The sequence below is a fragment of the Neolamprologus brichardi genome, chromosome 23, assembly GCF_056152115.1.
Source record: "Neolamprologus brichardi isolate AB-2024 chromosome 23, ASM5615211v1, whole genome shotgun sequence".
Classification (NCBI taxonomy): domain Eukaryota; kingdom Metazoa; phylum Chordata; class Actinopteri; order Cichliformes; family Cichlidae; genus Neolamprologus; species Neolamprologus brichardi.
The window spans coordinates 17,070,001-17,088,828 of NC_142125.1; the positions used below are offsets into that span (position 1 = coordinate 17,070,001).

At 39.3% G+C, this 18,828-nt stretch overlaps 2 protein-coding genes across 13 annotated transcripts in view; both read right to left on the bottom strand.

Annotated features, from left to right (window-relative positions):
* lrrfip1b (leucine rich repeat (in FLII) interacting protein 1b) overlaps positions 1-11,219 on the bottom strand; it is a 23,553-nt gene extending 12,334 nt beyond the window's left edge. For 2 of the 9 annotated variants that reach the window (XM_035912623.2, XM_035912620.2), the window contains exons 1-9: positions 10,278-11,219; positions 5,031-5,114; positions 4,073-4,090; positions 3,806-3,853; positions 2,111-2,155; positions 1,569-1,619; positions 613-690; positions 447-482; positions 140-265 (exon numbers count right to left, since the gene is read on the bottom strand). In XM_035912623.2, coding sequence (XP_035768516.2) covers positions 140-265; positions 447-482; positions 613-690; positions 1,569-1,619; positions 2,111-2,155; positions 3,806-3,853; positions 4,073-4,090; positions 5,031-5,114; positions 10,278-10,367 — 576 coding nt within the window. In that variant the 5' untranslated portion in view covers positions 10,368-11,219. The other 7 variants (XM_006802002.3, XM_035912621.2, XM_035912622.2 and 4 more) reach the window with 7 other exon arrangements.
* A 5,749-nt stretch (positions 11,220-16,968) lies between these two features.
* Positions 16,969-18,828, bottom strand: part of LOC102783436 (NLR family CARD domain-containing protein 3-like) — a 31,900-nt gene continuing 30,040 nt past the window's right edge. For all 4 annotated transcript variants that reach the window (XM_087835711.1, XM_087835710.1, XM_087835712.1 and 1 more), the window contains 2 exons: positions 17,857-17,903; positions 16,969-17,678 (listed from right to left, as the gene is read on the bottom strand). In XM_087835711.1, coding sequence (XP_087691837.1) covers positions 17,152-17,678; positions 17,857-17,903 — 574 coding nt within the window. In that variant the 3' untranslated portion in view covers positions 16,969-17,151. The remainder of the gene's footprint in view (positions 17,679-17,856; positions 17,904-18,828) is intronic.

Sequence of the window (18,828 nt, forward strand, 5' to 3'; positions counted from 1 at the left end):
TATTTATTTATTATTCATTAATTCATTATTCAACATGAGCACTAAAACTGGTGAGTGCTTGAGACACATTTATTTAAATCTTGAATTCAACTTGTTTCAAACACTAAAGAAACTGTTTCATGGTTTTTTTAAACGTGACCTTCATCTCTCTGATGGACGCTTCGGTTTCTACGGAGAATGACGTGTCACAGCTTCCTCTGCGAGATGAGGCTCCGCCCAGCGAGGCCAGAGTGGCTGCTGAGAGCGTCGAGGCCGTCCTAGAGCCCTGACACAAAGATGATTACCAAATTTATATCAGATCATTTAAAATAAATTAATAACAAAAAATATATTGACTTGGTAAAATTACAGTATTTTAGTTTTTAAAAAATAAAAATTAAACAAATTTTATACAAGTTTAAAAAACATATGATAAAAAGATAAAATAAAATCAAGAGTGGGCTCACTTTATCTGGGAACTCTCTGTCTGTCCTCTCTTCCACCTGAACACAGAAACACTGATTATTGATATGACTGATTGAGTTTTACTGTAAACTTCAAAGAGTGAGGCTGTCAGCAGCCAGCAGGGGGAGCCACAGAGTCAGACTGAGACATCCAGAGATGAGAGCTCACCACTGGGCTTGCCCGAGCTGAACTGGCCCTGGAAGAGGCCCGAGAACCAGAACCCAGAAACCCGCTGTAGTCCGAAGGCTGGACATAGGAGGAGGAGGGTACAGAGGATGTAGGAAAAGAGGAAGGGTGAAAAGTAATGAATGCAGGTGAAAAGGAAATAAGAGAAAGGAGAAAAAAAGGACGGAGGGAGAAAATTTTGGATTGAAAGAAGGAAGGAAGAAAGGAGAAAATGAGGATCAAAAATTAAATGTGAAGGTGACACAGGAAGGAGGTAGAGAGGAAAGGAAAGAAGAAAGAAAAGAGTTGGTGTCATCAGTTGTTTATCACTTTATCAAGATGTAAAAATAAATCTTTAGAAAACTAATCAAACTCATTAATGATCAATGGAACTTAAATGTTTTGATTAATCAGGATGAAATCAGCATGCGGGTCAATAATGAGTTTGATCATAAGACAGGTTTGCTCTAACTTCACTGCTACTCAGTTTGATCTTCTACTGAGCTACACACAACCACAGGAAGTGATGTCAGAGAGTCAGACCCTATAGCCGTGGCAGCGAGGAGCATCAGAGAAAAACGCTGAAGGCTGCAGACAGGTAAAGACGACCAGACTCTTTATTTTCACAAGAAGTGATCTCACAATGAGCAAGCTCATGATGTGACTCAACCTCCTGCTGTTATTGATTATTAATCGGCCTCCTGTCTCTTTCCTGCTTACAGCTGCTGCAGCAGCATCCCCGTCTATACATAACTTGCAGTAATCAGCATGAAGCTCTGCAGCGCTGAACGAGCTGCTCATATCTACTCTTCACGTTCAACCTCTGTCATTTACCACCAAAATGCTTCATACAGCAGCTTAACAAGCCGCAATCCATTAGCAGAACCTGAGCAGGTATTACTAGGTTTTTATGGAGTAAACTCTTCTTCTGTGGTTAAAATGCTGAGATGTGAACTCACCCTGAGGCTGCCTCGACTCCCCACTGACATCCTCTCCTCATCGTCAGAGATCTGCAATTAAACAAGCAGAGCATCAACAGACAGCACAGTTCTTCACGTCATTGATTCTGTCATTGCACAGGCTTTACCTTACAACATAAAGCGTCGTGAGGTGACTGCTGCTGTGGTTTGGTGCTACATAAATAAAAACTTTAAAAAAAAGTTTACTAGACCTGAGTTAGACCTGAGTATAAACTACCCAGACCTGAGTGTAAACTATCCAGAGCTTATTGGATGATCTAATGTTCTTTAGAAGTTGATCCAGCCTTAGGATGTTGCTTTGTGTTTAGATTTTAGGGGACCAAACACTCAGACCTTCTGGTGAGTTAGTGGAAACTAACCATGCCTACAATGATGCCATAGTGTCCGAAATACACCTTTCCACACAAGTTGTAACTGGAGGTGTGATAGTCAGTGTGGACAGGTAACACACATGATTTTTAATTTGTTAAAGAAATAAAGAAACAGAAAAAACAGGAAAATGACAGGAAAGAGATACAGACCGACGCATGCCTCCGAGAGTGGCGAGAATACCGCTCACTATCCTCCTGAAAGGCCACGAAGTAGAAAGCAGGTTAAAAGATTGAAACCAAAGAAGAAGGCGGCGGGTGTCCTCTGAACATGTTAAACAGCAGGTTATTGCATCATTGGCACGGTCTAATAAAGCACAAACACATGAAGGCTGCTGCATGCAGACAAGAAGCATGAGGGGAGAAATGACAGACCATAGCCTGTCAAAATACTACAAAAATGTTGTAGTTCTTATTTTAAAAAAAGAAAAAGAAAATAAAAGTAATAAAAGAGGTCTGCTTAGGGGATAAGTCGAACACAGTGTAAAAGTATAAATACAATAATAAAAAATGAAGATACACAAAAAGCAGTTAAAAGTAATGTTCTATTAATTTAAAAATAAATGAAAATTGACACAAATATAAAAATTAATATTAATTATAATTAAACAGAAATCAGACGCAGGTGTGAAACAGCAGCAGCTGCAGAGACTTGCGAGCAGGAACGGTTACTGGGAGGATGATAACTGATAATCTATCAGACAGGATTAAACAGGCCGTTAATCTGAGCCTGTCTGAGCACGTGCAGAACAGACAACAACAACAACAACAACAGACAGTGGCGTCCTGCTGACACATGAAAACTCCTGCTATTACGCACTTAAAAAAAAAAAAAGAGCTGGGTAAATGGGGTCAGGCTTTAGGATTGAACAGAGACAAAAAAATCAGCTGGTTTCACTCAAACATCTGGATTCAGGCTCAGTTTTATTTGACTGTTAACATAACGTTAAACTGTGCTCATGTACATGTAGCTTACATTCAGGTAATACTGTTTTATTCTTTTTTATATTTTTATATTCATTACATTTTATTATGCTGCTGTGTTACGTGATATAAAAGACACCTCAGTGTTGCTTTTACTTACATCACGTTCCATTAAATCGCATTAAAGTTTAAACTTTTATTCAACTTTAATTTATGTTGAATCACACTGTGTTAACAAAATTAAATTCAATATTTGATGTATTATTGTTATTATTGTCATGATCTCTGTCCTGTAATATGAACTCAACATTTAATATAAAATTATGGCATTTGCAATACAATTTTATTTTTATTTTTTTTATATTTATATCAAACAAATGACATTATTAGTATTTTATTTCAAACTGTGACACTCTTAAATGTAACTCATGTTAATGTGTACAGCCCAGAGTCACATGGGAGGCTTCAAAGGGCTGGTTTATTTTATGTTACACAGAAAACAGGTTCTGTTACATTGTTTAAAATATTGATTATAATTCTATAACTCTAAAATCGGATACATTTTCCTTTCTTTTTTTTCTATTTTTTAATGACTTCTAATACAACGCCTATTTAAATTCATTTCTGTTACACTGTTTTATTTGTGGATACACATTTAATATGTTGTTTCATTTCTAATGATGCATTGCATTGATTGCATTTTGCATATACAGCTCATGTAATATGCTACACTGTTATCTAAATGTAGTTATTATGTACTTACACGACGGGTATTTTTTATTAGACCGTATTTTATTATTACTCGAGTCTTGTTTTAGAGTCATATGATTGACTATGAGCTGTTGCACAGGTAATATGATGAAACGGCCCTTTATCTTCACTGGAGCTTTCATGTGTCAGCCTGACACTCGCACAGAGTCCTACCATCCACTGCTCAATGTGACCCCACTTATTATCCACACCGTAATACTTCTGTAGAGGAGGACGAAGAGCAGGAAGAGGAGAAGATCAAATGGGGGAAAGGACAAAGTTTCAACTATTCAAAGACAAAATATGAAATCTGTTTGCTTTGTCCTTCTGGGGACACCAGCTGGGTGGAGTTAGTGCAAAGCCCCACCCAGCTGGTTCCCCCAAAAAAGATAAAACTAAAAGAAAGAATGAGTTAAGGCTGAATGGAGGACTTATTCATACCTTATGACTGTGAAACAGCTAAAGGAAGAATGAGAGGAGAGAAAAAACAGGTCAGAGAAGCCAGAGGTCAAAGGTCAAAGGGGCGTCCAGGGTCAGATAATGAAGACAGAGGACACAAACAGACTGCAGCTCAGTGGGAGATAATGGCTGAGACTTTAAACCCAGAGTCTGCTTCTCCAAAGTAACTACACATTTATAGAAATGTAACTATTTAATTTCTTGTCTGACTTTCACAGCAAAAGCAGTTTTTTTACTTTGTCAGAGGCTGAAGACGCTCAGCTCTTTTCTGAATCTCATTCATCAGTCAAATCACTGATCAATGACCCGTCATTCAAAGCCCTTTCTTATTTTTTATATCTTTGGTATAAGAAGCAAAATCAGAAGAGCTGATGAAAACAAACTAATCATTACAAACAATCAGTAAACAGACACACTGTAATAATTTATTGTTAATAAAGTTGTTCTGAGACTCACCACAGCAGGACAAGGCCGGGTTACCTCCACACTTCAGACCGAGCGGTGACTAAAGGCTCAGTCAGACTGGCCTTTGACCTCACACAAACACAATTTGATGACTTCCTGTCTTTGTTTATTCTTACTCTTTAGTAAACTGAGTTTTTTTACGGCATGCAGCCCTGCTGCACAGCCTGAAATTTTATAAGATAAGACTTGAGAACAGGAACAGTGTTTACTGAGGTCAAAGGTCATTAGAATGAATGACTCAACAAAGAGAAGATGACCTGCTTTTTACATTTTCAATTTTTTTTTAACTGTTCTTATTTACGTGGTTTTAAAACATACCTGAAGAAGTCAGTTTTTCCTCCTTGCATCAAACTGTTTTCACAAGCTTGTAAAATAAACTGTTTCCCTGTGTACTTGTGAGCTCGTCTCTTTCTGATCAGTAATTGATCATCACAATTATAATCATTGTTTCTTAAAAAAATAAAAGCCTGCTAACCTCTTTCTGTCGCTCCAGCTCCTTCATGCGGATTTCTCGGGCCTCGGCTCTCGCGGCCCGCTTAGCTGCCAGCCGCGCCTCTGCCTGAACACACACGGAGATCAATACATCAGCCAAAATTTTGTGATCAATAACCAATTACCGGGTCACAGGTTTCAAATGCTAAGAGTCAGCAATAAAAAAAAATTATAATACAAAAAAAAAACAAAAAAACAAACTGATTGATAATAAAACATGAATGTTATGTAACTTTAATAAAAATGTAAGTTAAAATAAAATAAATAAATAAATAAATAAATAAATAAATAAAAGCCTCATTCAGCCGTCTGTTCGTCATTGATCAATAACTCAATCAAACTCCTCTCAGCTTTAATCAATACACTCAGTGATGTCATCAGTCACTGTTAGAGACCATAAACCTGAACCACTTCCTGCTTTTATTAAATTAAATTCTAAATGTAAAACTAAAGCTGATAAAAAGTAATGACATTAAAGCTTAAATTTAAAAAAAAAAAAGAATTCACACCAAAATAAATTTTAAAAAAAGTCTTGAAAATTACATTTTAATAAACAGTTTGTTGCTTGTTTTGAAACATTTTCTGTTCCCTTTCTTTTTTTTAAACACTTCTTATTTACAATCTTTCATTTTTATTTTAAGCATTAAATAATTATGTAAATACAAGTAAAAAAAGTTTGTAACCTAAAAATAATTTATCTGAAAAAAATAAAATTATTAAAAACAACATCTTACTTGCAATAATAACCTAAAATACTGTGAAAATGTAAAACAGTGAATATATTTATGTGAAACTGATGTAAATGTTTGAGGTCTGATTCTTCAGGTGAGTCTCAGGTGAGTCCAGCAGGGGGCATCTGTGCATCTCTCAGGTTCATTCAAAAAGATTTATCAGCACAACAACAGCGTTATTATAAAGTACAGGTGATCACAGTCAGACACCAGCTGATCAATTACTTCACAGGAGACATCGTCTTAATTACTGAATCAATCTATAGGTGTCACGTGATTGGCTGCCACAAATCACCTGTTAACACACGCCTCAGCTCAGGTATGTCTAAAAAGAAAAGGTGTCCAGACTTGTGACAACATCAGAAATGACTTAAATTACCAGAGAAGAAAAGCTGCTGTTTCCAGGACACCACTTAAAAGGACAGTACACCCGAGTGTGCAAACACCTGTCAACATTTAAGCTGTGTGTGTTCTGTCACTGCAGGAGGAATGTGGTCCATCCACCTCTCTTCATACCTGAGACACTCCCTCCATCTAACTGTCAGCACACACCTGAGAGATACCTGAGAACACTCAACTCTAGGCCTGCCACAAACAATTATTTTGATAGTCGACTAGTCACTGATTATTTTTGCAATTAGTCAACTAATCAGATCATGCATCCATTGGACGTAAAACATACAGTTTATTGCACCAGCATGCATCTGCTCTTATATAACTATCATTAGCTTACAGCTTGAAGTGTTTAAGGTATGTGCTAACCAAAAATAAAGATAAGATGACAATTTATTAAAATTTTAATGAAATTTGCAGATTGTCTCGGTGGAGTTTAATAAACCCAGCCGTCTGCTCTTTACTATCTAAAATACAACAGGACACTGGAGTATGTTCTCGAGCTTCTCACACTTCTAATAATCAGTTGTCTGCTTGACGTTTATTCAGCTGTGTAACAACTGTAACTTTAATCTCAGCCAAACCGATTTACTTAGGAACAAATAAAATACTGAAAAAAGCCAAACAATAACATTTTTAAGTTATCTAAGTGACTTACATCATGTTTAACCTGAGCAGCAAAAGACGGCGGTGGGTTTGAAAACGATCTGCCAGCCTTGAACCCCGGCTAGCTATCGAGCTGGTGGGTAACAGACGTCTCCAAAAACATTGAGTGCTTTCGAAAATATGTGGTGTCTTGATAAACTGAGCAGATATTTGAAGTTTACACAGCTACATTCTTGCCTGAAAATATGTTAAACGTTTATTTTGTGACCCAGAAAGAATAAGTCATATTAAAACTAACTAGCTGCCGCCATTGTTGGAAACTGAGCAGAGCCGCGCCATGAATTCTGGGATAGGTTGGGCCACGAAGCAACCCATCCTTCAAATCTGGGGAAATGAAGGACACATTTGTCGGCTGCATTTGTCGGAGTCTTCGAATTTGGACAGTCTTCGTCGTGTCGCTGTAACGTAATCGGCCTAAAAATGCGGGCACAGGAGAATGTGATTCCTGAATTTGGACACAGCTACGATACCGGACACTGCTTCTTCTTCGGGGTTTAGCGGCAGCTGGCATCCTTGTACATGCAGTGCTGCCATCTTCTGTTTCAGTCCGTTATTACACTCTTAAATCCTGCTACTTACTTATTCCTGTGTCTTTTGGGATCTTACAAAGCTTCAAACGATGCATCGACTACTAAATTAGTCGTCGATGATTTTGATAGTCGACATAATCGTGACTAGTCGACTAATCGTAGCAGCCCTACACCCAACCCAGCCTTCAAATCTGGGGAAATTAAGGATGCATTTGTCGGATGCATTTGGAGAAGTCTTCGAGTTTGGACAGCCTTTGACGTGTCACGTCACGTAACGTAATCAACCTACAAACGCGCCCCCTGAATTTTGACACAGCTACAATACCAGAGACTGCTTCTTCTGTGTTTAACGGCAGCTGGCATCCTTGTAGATGCATTGCTGCCATCTTCTGTTTCAGTCTGTTACTACATTCTTAAATCCTACTACTTATTCCTGCGTCTTTCAGGATCTTACAAAGCTTCAAACGACGTGTCAACTATAATCATGACTAGTCGACAAATTGTGGCAGCTCTACTCAACTCTGACATCACATCTGATTGAAATTTCAATTTGAAAACTTTATTTATATCCCACAGTCACCGGGCAAAACTGAAAATAAATTTGAAAAACCAAATCTAAAGAGAAAACACCAAATTTAACATGTACATTTTTACAGATTAAAAAAAAATCATTTAAATACTTCAAACTAATTTTAATATTTATATTTTAATGCAATTATTTGTATTATATTATACATTCATTATTGTAAACATAAAAGTACCTAATTATTTGAAAAGATTTTTCATAATTTGAATTAATCTTTTTTTTTGAAATGATAAAAAATACTAGTCTAGTGTTTAAATAATAAAAAGTACCACCACTTTATTTTTTGTACTTATAAACTCCTGAATATTATACTTTTACTGGTTTTAAAAACATTTTACTTTATTAAACATGAATTTGATGGTATATTTAAACATGCACAAGATTCCTTGTCTTTACACTGCAGTGATGATGATGAGTGGGCTTGTCATGTTGTGACTGCTGAAATGCAGATTAATGTTTGTGCTTCAGCAGGGGATTAACAGAGGTTGCACATATACACACACGTACAGAGTGTGTGTTTGTTCTCCCAGTAGGTCAGTGGGAGGGAAAACGTTGGTATTTGTGTCACACCAGACTCCAGTGAAAAACAAAGCCTGATTTAACAGTGTCCACACTGCTGATTAGAAACACACACACCCACACAGCTTAAAGGCTGTGTGTGTGTGTGTGTGTGTGTGTGTGTGTGTGTGTGTGTGTACGTGCTTCAGGCTCACTAAATGTGGCCAAACCAGTTTCAGGGTGAGGCTCCGCAGCTAGCGCCACCACCCGCTGAGAGAAGAACTTCTCTTTTCTAAAACCAAAAATGTGTTACATTTGTAACTACACACCCTGCACTGCATTTTAAAGTTGGCAGTACATACATAGGGAATATTGACAGAATTACTAACATATTGAAACAAACTAACGCACATGGACGAGACTATGTAGCTTTTCATTTCCAGCTGAAGCTGCCACACTTCAAATTTATCATAAAAAAACTAGTGCTGTCAGTGTTAATCTCGTTAAAATGACGTTAACGCCATAACCGCATTAACGCGGCAAATCTCCGTTAGTGAGTTATCGTAGTTCACCCTGTATGTGGGGCTGCACATTATCAACACGTTAGCGCGGTTAGCCCGTTAATGCATTACCGCCGTCCAACGTCATTTTAACAAGATTAACTCTGACAGCACTAAAAAAAAAAAAAAAAAAAAAAAAAAAAAAAAGGAACAGTTACCAATCCAACATTTTGTCCTTCACATTTTCCAAATCCATCAAACTGGCCAGATTAGAGTCCTCGCTGGGCCAATTCTGGTCCCCAGGCCTTACATTTGGTACCCCTGAACTATACCATAGGCGTTGCTCCATTATAGTCGAGTAGTACCTAACGTGTGTGGAGTTGTTACATCAAATGACTTCCAGTGAAGTCCTTTGTTTCAAAAATGGCAGTTTTGATTTTTGTTAAGGAGGCGCTCTCGTAACTCATCAAGTGACGTTACTGTGCAGCCAATTGGTAATATGCAGTCTGTTATTTTCAGATCACCTCTGGTCACTATAAACCCAGGTCAAGTAGGTACTAAAAAAGTGTCTGGGTTCTATCAGGTTCTATCACCTGAAACAGACAGTTTACTAAAAACAGATTATAGTCAGGGCTCAGAGTTAGAAAGCAGTCAATCTGCAACATCAGTCTGAGTTTCCAGCTTGAGCACCCAGGGCGACACACTTTTGTTCTTACATTTTTTCCTCCCGATCATCATCATCATCATAATCATCAGGTCTTTACCACAAACCGCTCAGAGGTGACACCAAACGTGACCTGCAGCAGATCTCCTGATTTAATCTTGATTTAGACTCCATACACCATCCACTGACGTCACAGTCAGATGGAAAATATGAGGAACCAAAGATTAGCATTCAGTGAGCATCCGCTCAGGGAATCCGCCCCCACAGATCTGTGACATACTGAAAGTAAAACTGTACAATACTCTTAAGTATCAAACTATAGGAACACAAATTATACTGTAATTTTATCATTTCACTTTCAAATTTGAGTAAAAAATAATGATTTGTTCCTATTATTTTTATGTAAACACATTTTAAAATATTAATTTTTTTTAGACGTTACTCAGATATATGAATATTTTACTGTAATAATTTAATGCTTCTGATCTTCTGCTGTGAAATAAAGTCTTGGTTGGGGTCCAGAGGGGCCCCTAAGCAGTGTGCGGCCCTGGGCCCTAAACAGCTGGGACCAGCTGTGATTCACAGAAACGTTTCTCTGATGTAAATTTCTCCTCCTGATCGATCAAATCGACACCAGCGGGTCTATTAATAAACATCCTCACCTCCCGGGCGATCTGGTTCAGTGCATCGTCCTCTCCAGTCAGTTTCTCCCGGTTCGGGATCCTCTTCCGGCCCGGTCCCTGAGTCCCCATGGTTCCGGATGATCCTCAGAGACCCCCCGTGGTCCGGGACATGCGGCTCAAAATCTGCGGCTGAAAATAATCCCGAATAAACCGGATGGAGACTAAAAACTGGTTTTCCTGATGCTAGGCTCCGCTGCAGGCACCGCTTCTCTCCGGTCGGGTTCCTGGTCCGGCCCGTATCTCATGTCTCCATAGACCAGGAGGATTTTACCTGGAGCCAAATTATCCACAAAGGCCCCCGTTAGTCCTGAATCTACCCACTTCAAGTTTAGAATGAGATTATCCAAAAAAAAAACCCGGGTTATCTTCAAAGAAAAAAGGCAATTGTAATGTGATTCTGCAGTCAGACTCTCCGGGATCAGAGTCCCGCAGTTCTCATCACTCAGAGGTGTACCTGCGCCCGAATTATCCACAAAGGGCTCCTTTAGTCCTCGGTGCACTAACCTGACAGTTGGAACCAATAAAATCCCCGATAAACCCGGGTTCGTGTCAAAACCGGGATCCTGCCCCTGCGGTTTTGCGGTCAGAGGACGTGCGGAGCGGTTTCGGCCGAGATGCCGCAGCAGAGAGCTGAAGTTAGCCGTCTGCCGGCGTCACCACCGGAAAACCTCAGCCGGAAAACCGTAAATATCCCGCATCTGATCCCGCACCCCTCCGCAGGGACTAACCGTCACTGCAGCGTCGGTGAAATAAACGTCAGCTCGTTAATCCGCCATCTTATCGAAGCTCCCGACGAGGAGAAGGCGCTGCTAACTCCCGGACCCTGATATACACACGAGACGGGCTGGCAGGTGAGCCGCAGGTGGGCCGTTCCCTAACAGTGAACGCATCACGACACGCCGCAGTGTGACAGGGAGGAGGCTTTTATTGTGGAGGAATCAAACATGCACTGCCGGAAGAGACGCTAGAAAATAAAAGCTGATGAACGATCAGTCAGCTTTATGTGTGTTCAGAAGTGACGTTTCCATGGTGACAGTGATCATGGACTAAACCTTTAGCTGTCTCATGACGACTTTAAAGTCCGACCTCAGTTGGGGTTTGGGGAGGCAGGGAGAGTCTGGTTACTGAGGGAAACTATGGAAAAATGAAAGAAAGGGACTCCAGGAAGCAGCGTTGAGTGACTGATTCTATAAATGTTCCTATTGATAAGTGAGCCAAATGTATTTAAATCGGGTTTAACAAACAGGAAGTGTTCAGCTCAGACCTTACAGTGTAAACACATCTGAGACTGTCATTTTTCCACACCTATTTTTCCAACCTCACCACATGCTCTTACTGTTTCACTTAAGCAGGACAGGAAAGAAGCTCTCAACGGGAACAGATTTACATATTAAGGGCACATTTGAATGGTTTTTGCTTTAATTCGTTGTCAAATCCTGAGAACAGACAGGCTGTTTGGATGCTCCATAACTGAATAAAGTGGACATCCAACAGTACTCAGTGTATAAAATATTAAAGACATTAAGCATCTATCATGTTTCTGTCATTCTATAAAAACAGCTGCTTTTGAAAACTGATCCAATTAAAGAGACACGAACTTCCACATTGATAAGATCAATACGTACCCCCCCCCCCCCCAATAATCAGACCCAACCAATATAGCCCCCCCCCCCCCCCCCAATAAAATTATGAATTATCTTGCATAAATAGGCTTTTGATTTTCTTTACTCACTTCAGGCATTAGCAACAAAATAGTTGCATGTTTAATCATCTGGCCATCTGGCAATTTACCCAGATTTATTTATTTATTTATTTAGACAGAGATCTTGAAACATTTGGCGGGGGGGGGGGGGGGGGGGGGGGGGGTGTTTGGTGTTTCAACAGCTCCTTGAACTTCATTGATGGTGATTTGTGGCCCTCTGCTGGTGAGAAGAAAAACTGCATGATGTTAGTTTAAACTGTGGAAACAGCTTCAACAAACTCTGAATTTCAAAGTAAAATAAATTGATTTACACTTTTATCTTTAAATAATTGTGTGTGTTCCCAGAAGATGTTGAAGTTGTCAGTGTCTGTGGTCACAGGTGGGAGTGGGAGCAGACGGGTAGATAAGCCTCACAGATTGCTGTAGTGAGCTGAACAGAAGCACAAAGTAGTCTTTAAGAAGCAGAGCTCCTCCTATGTTCTGGTCCAGAAGCTCCACTCACTAGACCGTTCTCCTTTTCTGTTCTTTTCATGACCACTGCTTTCCCACATTCTCATTCTCAATACTGACATCATTACTGTAGTCCAATCATCTTCTCGCCTGCCTTCTTTGAACCAATTAGCCACTTTGCATGGTTTAAATCTGTGCTTTCCATCATTCTTCCTTTAAGACTCTTCTTCATGCATCCCACCTCCTCCCCATCTCCAACTCAGCCAGAGCTATATTCAAGGTTCAGTCTTCATCTTCACCACCACCAGTGTCCAGACTCCGGAGGGTCCTGTCCTAAGTAGGGATGGGTATTGATAAGATTTTCACGATTCCGATTCCATTTTCGATTCTGTTTAACGATTCGATTCTTTATTGATTCTTTTTAAAAAAGGAGAACACTAAGTTCGATTAGCTTAGAACTTTGTTTTATATCTTCTCTTTGAACAAGATAGAAATTTAGGAGTAACATGGCCTTACAAAACCAACAGTGAGATCTTAAGAGATCCAGCCTACGGCTCTTCAATGGGGTGTCACAGGGTCCCCAGGAAAAAAAATTGTAAATGTAAAATAATAAAATAAATATTCTTCTGTAGCAATAACAAAGTATAACATAAATTATTCAGTAGCAATTACACAAGAATATCCAGTAATGTCCCTGCCTACAATTAAACACATTCACTTACCGAAAATCATCTGCTGTGGCAAATGGGTGCAAGCCTTTTACCACAAACTTAGTCTCTGCTCGGTGACATTCGTCTATCCTGGCCTGAAAGGAGACGCTACCAGTAGACTGCAGCGACAACTGCCAGCATCTGAGCCAGACTCTGTCTGTCTCATCATGGTCACCTAAACGCACAGTAATGGCAGGTTTTGTAATAAGGCAGATCGCGCTAACATAATATGCACTGTTAGTTGATTAATTACCTGCCGCATTAACGGGAGAGGACGTGCAAACGTTACCGCTGCTGCTGGGTTCAGATTCACGAGTCCGGAGCGAATTAAAAACACGACATTCATTTGAGGTCATCGCGTGTTTTGTGAGCAAATGCTTTTGCATATTCGGAGTGTTTCCTCCCTTAAATGAAATATCTACTTTTCAAGTATTGCAAGTTGCCCTGTTGTCATCCGTTCTCGTAAAGTATAACCAAACTTTTGAGCGTTTGAGCTGCTTAGGCGCCGTGTTTCCTGCCAGGTAAATGATGCTCCGCGACGTGCTGACGTCATTCGGGGCGACTGGAATCGATAAGGGAATCGTTTGCAAAACTGGCAAACAATTCCAAGGAATTGAAACAGTGGGAACCGGTTCTCAACAAGAACCGGTTTTCGATACCCATCCCTAGTCCTAAGTCCTGTCACTGCTGAGATTCTGTTCTGCCTTTGTTCACCAAGTTTTAATTTCAATTTCTTTGATGTTTTACCTTTAGATTGATTTTAAATAAACCCCTAATATAACAAAACTCTTGCCCCTTGATGCAAATAGCCTAGTGCATGTAAACAGGCATGCTTGGTGCAATACAAATTAAAATATGTAGCATTAGATCTGTTCAGGTTCTCAATTATAAAGGTCATAACAATCTTAAGAGCTGGACTTTAAGTTTGTAAAGACGTTTCACCTCTCATCCACAAGGCGTCCCCTTCTTTTTTAAAGTTCTTAAGACAAAGCACTATACTATGAACAGCAAGACATCTCCAACAGAAAGAAGCTGAAGGAAGGGCAGACATCTGCCTTGAATGGTTAAAGGGTGAGAAAAAAGAAGAGACAAAAGTGGAGAGACCAGGAACAACAAATGGGAGAAAAGTGAGACGAATACAGAGAAAGATGAATGAAGATCAGGAGTGATATGCAGTAGTAGTGTGTAAATTCATCAAGTGAGAAGAAGTAAGTGAAGTAAAAAAAAATGCTCAGTGCATGAGAAAGCCCAAATCTATAACAGCCTATCTAAGGGATGGTTCAGGCTCACCTCATTAACTGGGAAGTGGTGACAAAGGAGAACAACCTGATACCTGAAGGCTTTTAACCAAATTGGAAACTGCCAGATAAATATAATTCATACTAATCCCATGCTTTTTCTTAGGCCAAGGAAGGGAGCACCAACTAAATGGACTGATTCTTATATAGTGCTTTTCTATTCTCCCAGAGCACTTAAAGCACTTAACTGATTGGATCAGTTAAGTGCTTTAAGTGATTTTTAAGTACTTACTAACATTCACACATATTCATACTCTGATGGATGCATCAGAGAGCAATTTAGGTTAACTGAAGAAAGCCGGCATAAAGATGATTGGACTAGCCCAGGGGGTGGGCAACTCCAGGCCTCGAGGGCCGGTGTCCCTGCAAGTTTTAGATGTGTCCTTGAACCAACACAGCTGATTTAAATGGCTAAATTAGCTCCTCAACATGTCCTGAAGTTCTCCAGAGGCCTGGCAACGAACTAATCATGTGATTCAGGTGTGTTGATCCAAGGTGAGATCTAAAACCTGCAGGACACCGGCCCTCGAGGCCTGGAATTGCCCACCCCTGGACTAGCCCATCGTGACAATGAGTATGACAGCATGGGAAAGGGGAAATTATATGAATCTTAGATTAGCTACCAAACACCTGGGAACCAGATGTGTGAGTACAGAGCTTCCTCACTGAACTTACATGCAAGCTTCATCAACACATCTCCTACAGGTGAAGCAGAGGTATGAGTGTGTGTGAAAGGTAAAGCACTGTAGAGTAATATAGTGTTAGAAGTGTGTGATTTAAGGGCTTTAGTCAGTTAGACATAACTATCATTGCAACATGAGATAATCTATGGATTACAATTGAGTACTTCATAAATGCATAAAGTGCAGGTTTTATCTCTTCTCTTAGCTACAGCCACAGCGGTGACTGGGAGTAACTATTAAATGTAAAAAAAGAATTTAAAGGCTTAGTCTATATGCAGATTTGACACGTCAGCAGTTTAGGTGTCCTGTTGTAGAATCTTTTAGTGTAACTTCGTCTGAAATCAGCCAATTTTTACAACATATCCTGCTCAACTATCTGATTTGTATACAAATTTTATTCTGCAGGATTTTAACACTTACAGTCATTGCTTACATTTTCAGCTACATATATCAAGTACTTTTGAAGATTTCTTTGAAGATTTATACATATTTTTAAAATGGTCAACTAGCCATAGTAAGGCCTTTTTTTCCACACATTGAAACATGAAGCAATGTTTGAACATTAATATATATATATATATATATATATATATATATATATATATATATATATATATATTAGGGGTGCAACGATACACAAAATTCACGGTTCGGTTCAATACTTTGGTGTCACGGTTCAATATTTTTTTGATACAAAAAATGTTCATGCATTTTTAATTTGTCATTTATTAAAATTATAAATATATATTTTAACCTAAAAGTACAGTTTTTAAATTTAATGTTGCTGAAACAACAAAATAAAATAAAAAAAAATCTATATGATCGAGGAATCACTCATCTTTGGAAAAGAGAGTTTATTACAGAGAAATGGCTCTTTCCAAAATAAAAGCTATACTATACGCTTCTTCTGGTGTAGCATATTAAACATATCAGGTCCCCATAAGGAGAACCATGTGCTAACGGCTGTCTAATGACTCGGGTAAAATTTGTGGAATGCCTGCTTGTTGTTTTGCTTCCACTTGTCTTTGCACTTGGATGATGTCGGAGTAAATGTGCAGTCATATTCGTTGTGTTCCCACTAGTGCTGTCAGCGTTAATCTCGTTGAAATGACGTTAACGCCACAACACGGCAAATCTCCGTTAACGAGCTACCGTGGATTGCCCTGTGCGTGCGGCTGGACGGCGTCAACACGTTAACAAGCTAACTGCGCTAACGCACTAGTTCCCACTAATGTAATTGAGCATTGCGTGGCACATCCCACATACTGTTTTACTTTTGTCCATGACGCGCTTACCTTCAGGGTCATACTTCACATGAAGACCAAACTAGTTCCAAACGCCAGATCTGAATGAGGGTGGGGGAGGTTCAATTTGCCATGTTGCAACTAGCTTTGCTTCTGTCTGTATGTATATGTATGTATATGTATATATATATATAAATGATCTAAATATCAGCTAGTTAAAAATACAATTTAAAAAGAATTTTAAAAAAGCAGAGCACTCCTGTTACATAGAATACTAAGTTTTAGTCACAAAAATTATTAAAATGCCATTTTCATTCAACTTTCATGTTGGAATGCACAAATATGACAGGATGCACCACAAAAACAAAAATGTCAGTAGGCAGTCTAATCCAAATAGCACAAAATGTTGAAGTTCCCACATTAGTACTCTAAGTATAACTCAGAAAATAATTTTGTATGATTCACCACACCTGACACATTCAAAACCACAACCACAGCAATGTGTTATTAAAGCAACTGGTTAGGCAATACACGTTTTTGCCTACTGACAGGGGGATCAAAGACCGGTCTCTAAGCTCGTGTGACGGGGGCACAAGCAATAATTTTCCCAGCAACTGTAAACCTAACTCAAATAGTAATTTATTCTTGATTGGTAGCTGCCAGATGTTCACAAACCAATTTCTAAGCCTTGTGATTGGGGCCTTATCGACCTTTTCCTTAGATCTTTTGGTTAATGTTATGTGTCTGCAAAACCTCAATGCTAAAATCAACACAGGGAGACTGAGGAAGCAGCACAGATTCCAAATCCAGGATAGAGACGGTCAGTGAATGTGGTGTTGAAGGTGTGGAGGTGGATCAGAGTGTCAGAGGAGACTCTGTAGAAGGACAGAGTGCCAGCAGGACAGTCCACATACACTGCTACTCTGTTAGAGACAGAGGAGGTTGAGTAGGAGGATATTGTTTTGTCATTGTGCCAGGCAAAATGAGGACCGTTGTTAGTGCACTGCAGACTCCAGGACTGAGTGTTGTGTCCAAATGCAGAGTCATAACTGCCTCCTTTCCTGCTGATTTGTCTGTAACTCACTGTTATCCAAACCTCTCCACTCCACTCGACCTCCCAGTAACAGCGACCAGTCAGACCATCTCTACACAGCAGCTGAAACCAAACAGCAAATCTGTCTGGATGATCAGGATATGACTGAACCTCCTCCACATGTGTCACCTTCCTGTTGTTGTCAGACAGTTGGAGTTTTCTGTTTACTGTGTTTGTGTCGATTGTGAGTTGACAGAAATCTGATGGAGAGAACAAACACAATCCAGCTGCAGTTATTGATCCATCATCTGTTCATTGATTGACACTTGAATGATGACACCTGACATGAGAGATGTGAATGAGTTATTTGACAATTTGAAGATAGTTGAATGTGTGCTGCTTTTTTTTTTTCTTGAATCACATTAAAAACACACTTACACTTCCTCAGACCTGGTGTCAACCATCGGACTCCAGCAGGCTCCACCCTGAAAAGAGGAGGGGGGGTCAGACCAGCACAGTCTCTTTCAGCATGCACACATGGACATTACATCCCCCTCATACACATACTGTTAAACACTGATAAAGGGACAGTCCAACATTTTCTCAAATACACTTCAATCCATATGTGGATCAAAGTGGTGATGATTTGGACTGATCCTGGATCTGTCAGTCCTTTGAAGCAGCTGTTGGATAAATCTATAAAGTCAAATCATGGGTCCACCATTGTAATAACTGGTGCATTCCTATAAGAACATTTTAAATTGGGAAAATATTGTGTCATCATCATATCCTTTCCCCTGACTGGACAACACAAAATGAGGAAGAAAAAATACTTGATGATGTTACGACTTAACTCCAATCTGCAGGTTACTACCTCCCCCCCCCTCCCCCCCCCTCCCCCCCCCCTTATTTTAACTGGGATTTACAATGGAAATGGCAAAGAATAAACATATTTATCAGGCTCCTCTAAAAAAAAAAAAAAGATTACCGATAGAAAATGTAAACATTCACGTGGGATAGATGTGTGCTTATAAAAGGCCAATGTGAAATTATATATGGTAAGTTGGCAGTAAACACTGGATTGTCCAAAAAGTTTTAAAGTATTTTAAAATATAAATAAAGTGATGCAATAATTATTAACTTTTATAGATCTATATTTTAATCACAATGGAACATAGAAAACATATCAAATGTATAGTCTAAAAAAGTGCGCCAATTTAGGAGAAATTAATTTAGCTCATTTTCACTTTGATAGCAACACACCTCAAAAAAGCTGGGTTAAGAATAAAAATGACCTCAAAAAGTAAGTGGTACCAAAATAAAAAGGTGGTGTTTATCAAGATAATTACATGCGCATGTGTAAAAGAAAACAATACACTCTCTTTTTTGCTGTATATTGTGAAGACCAAC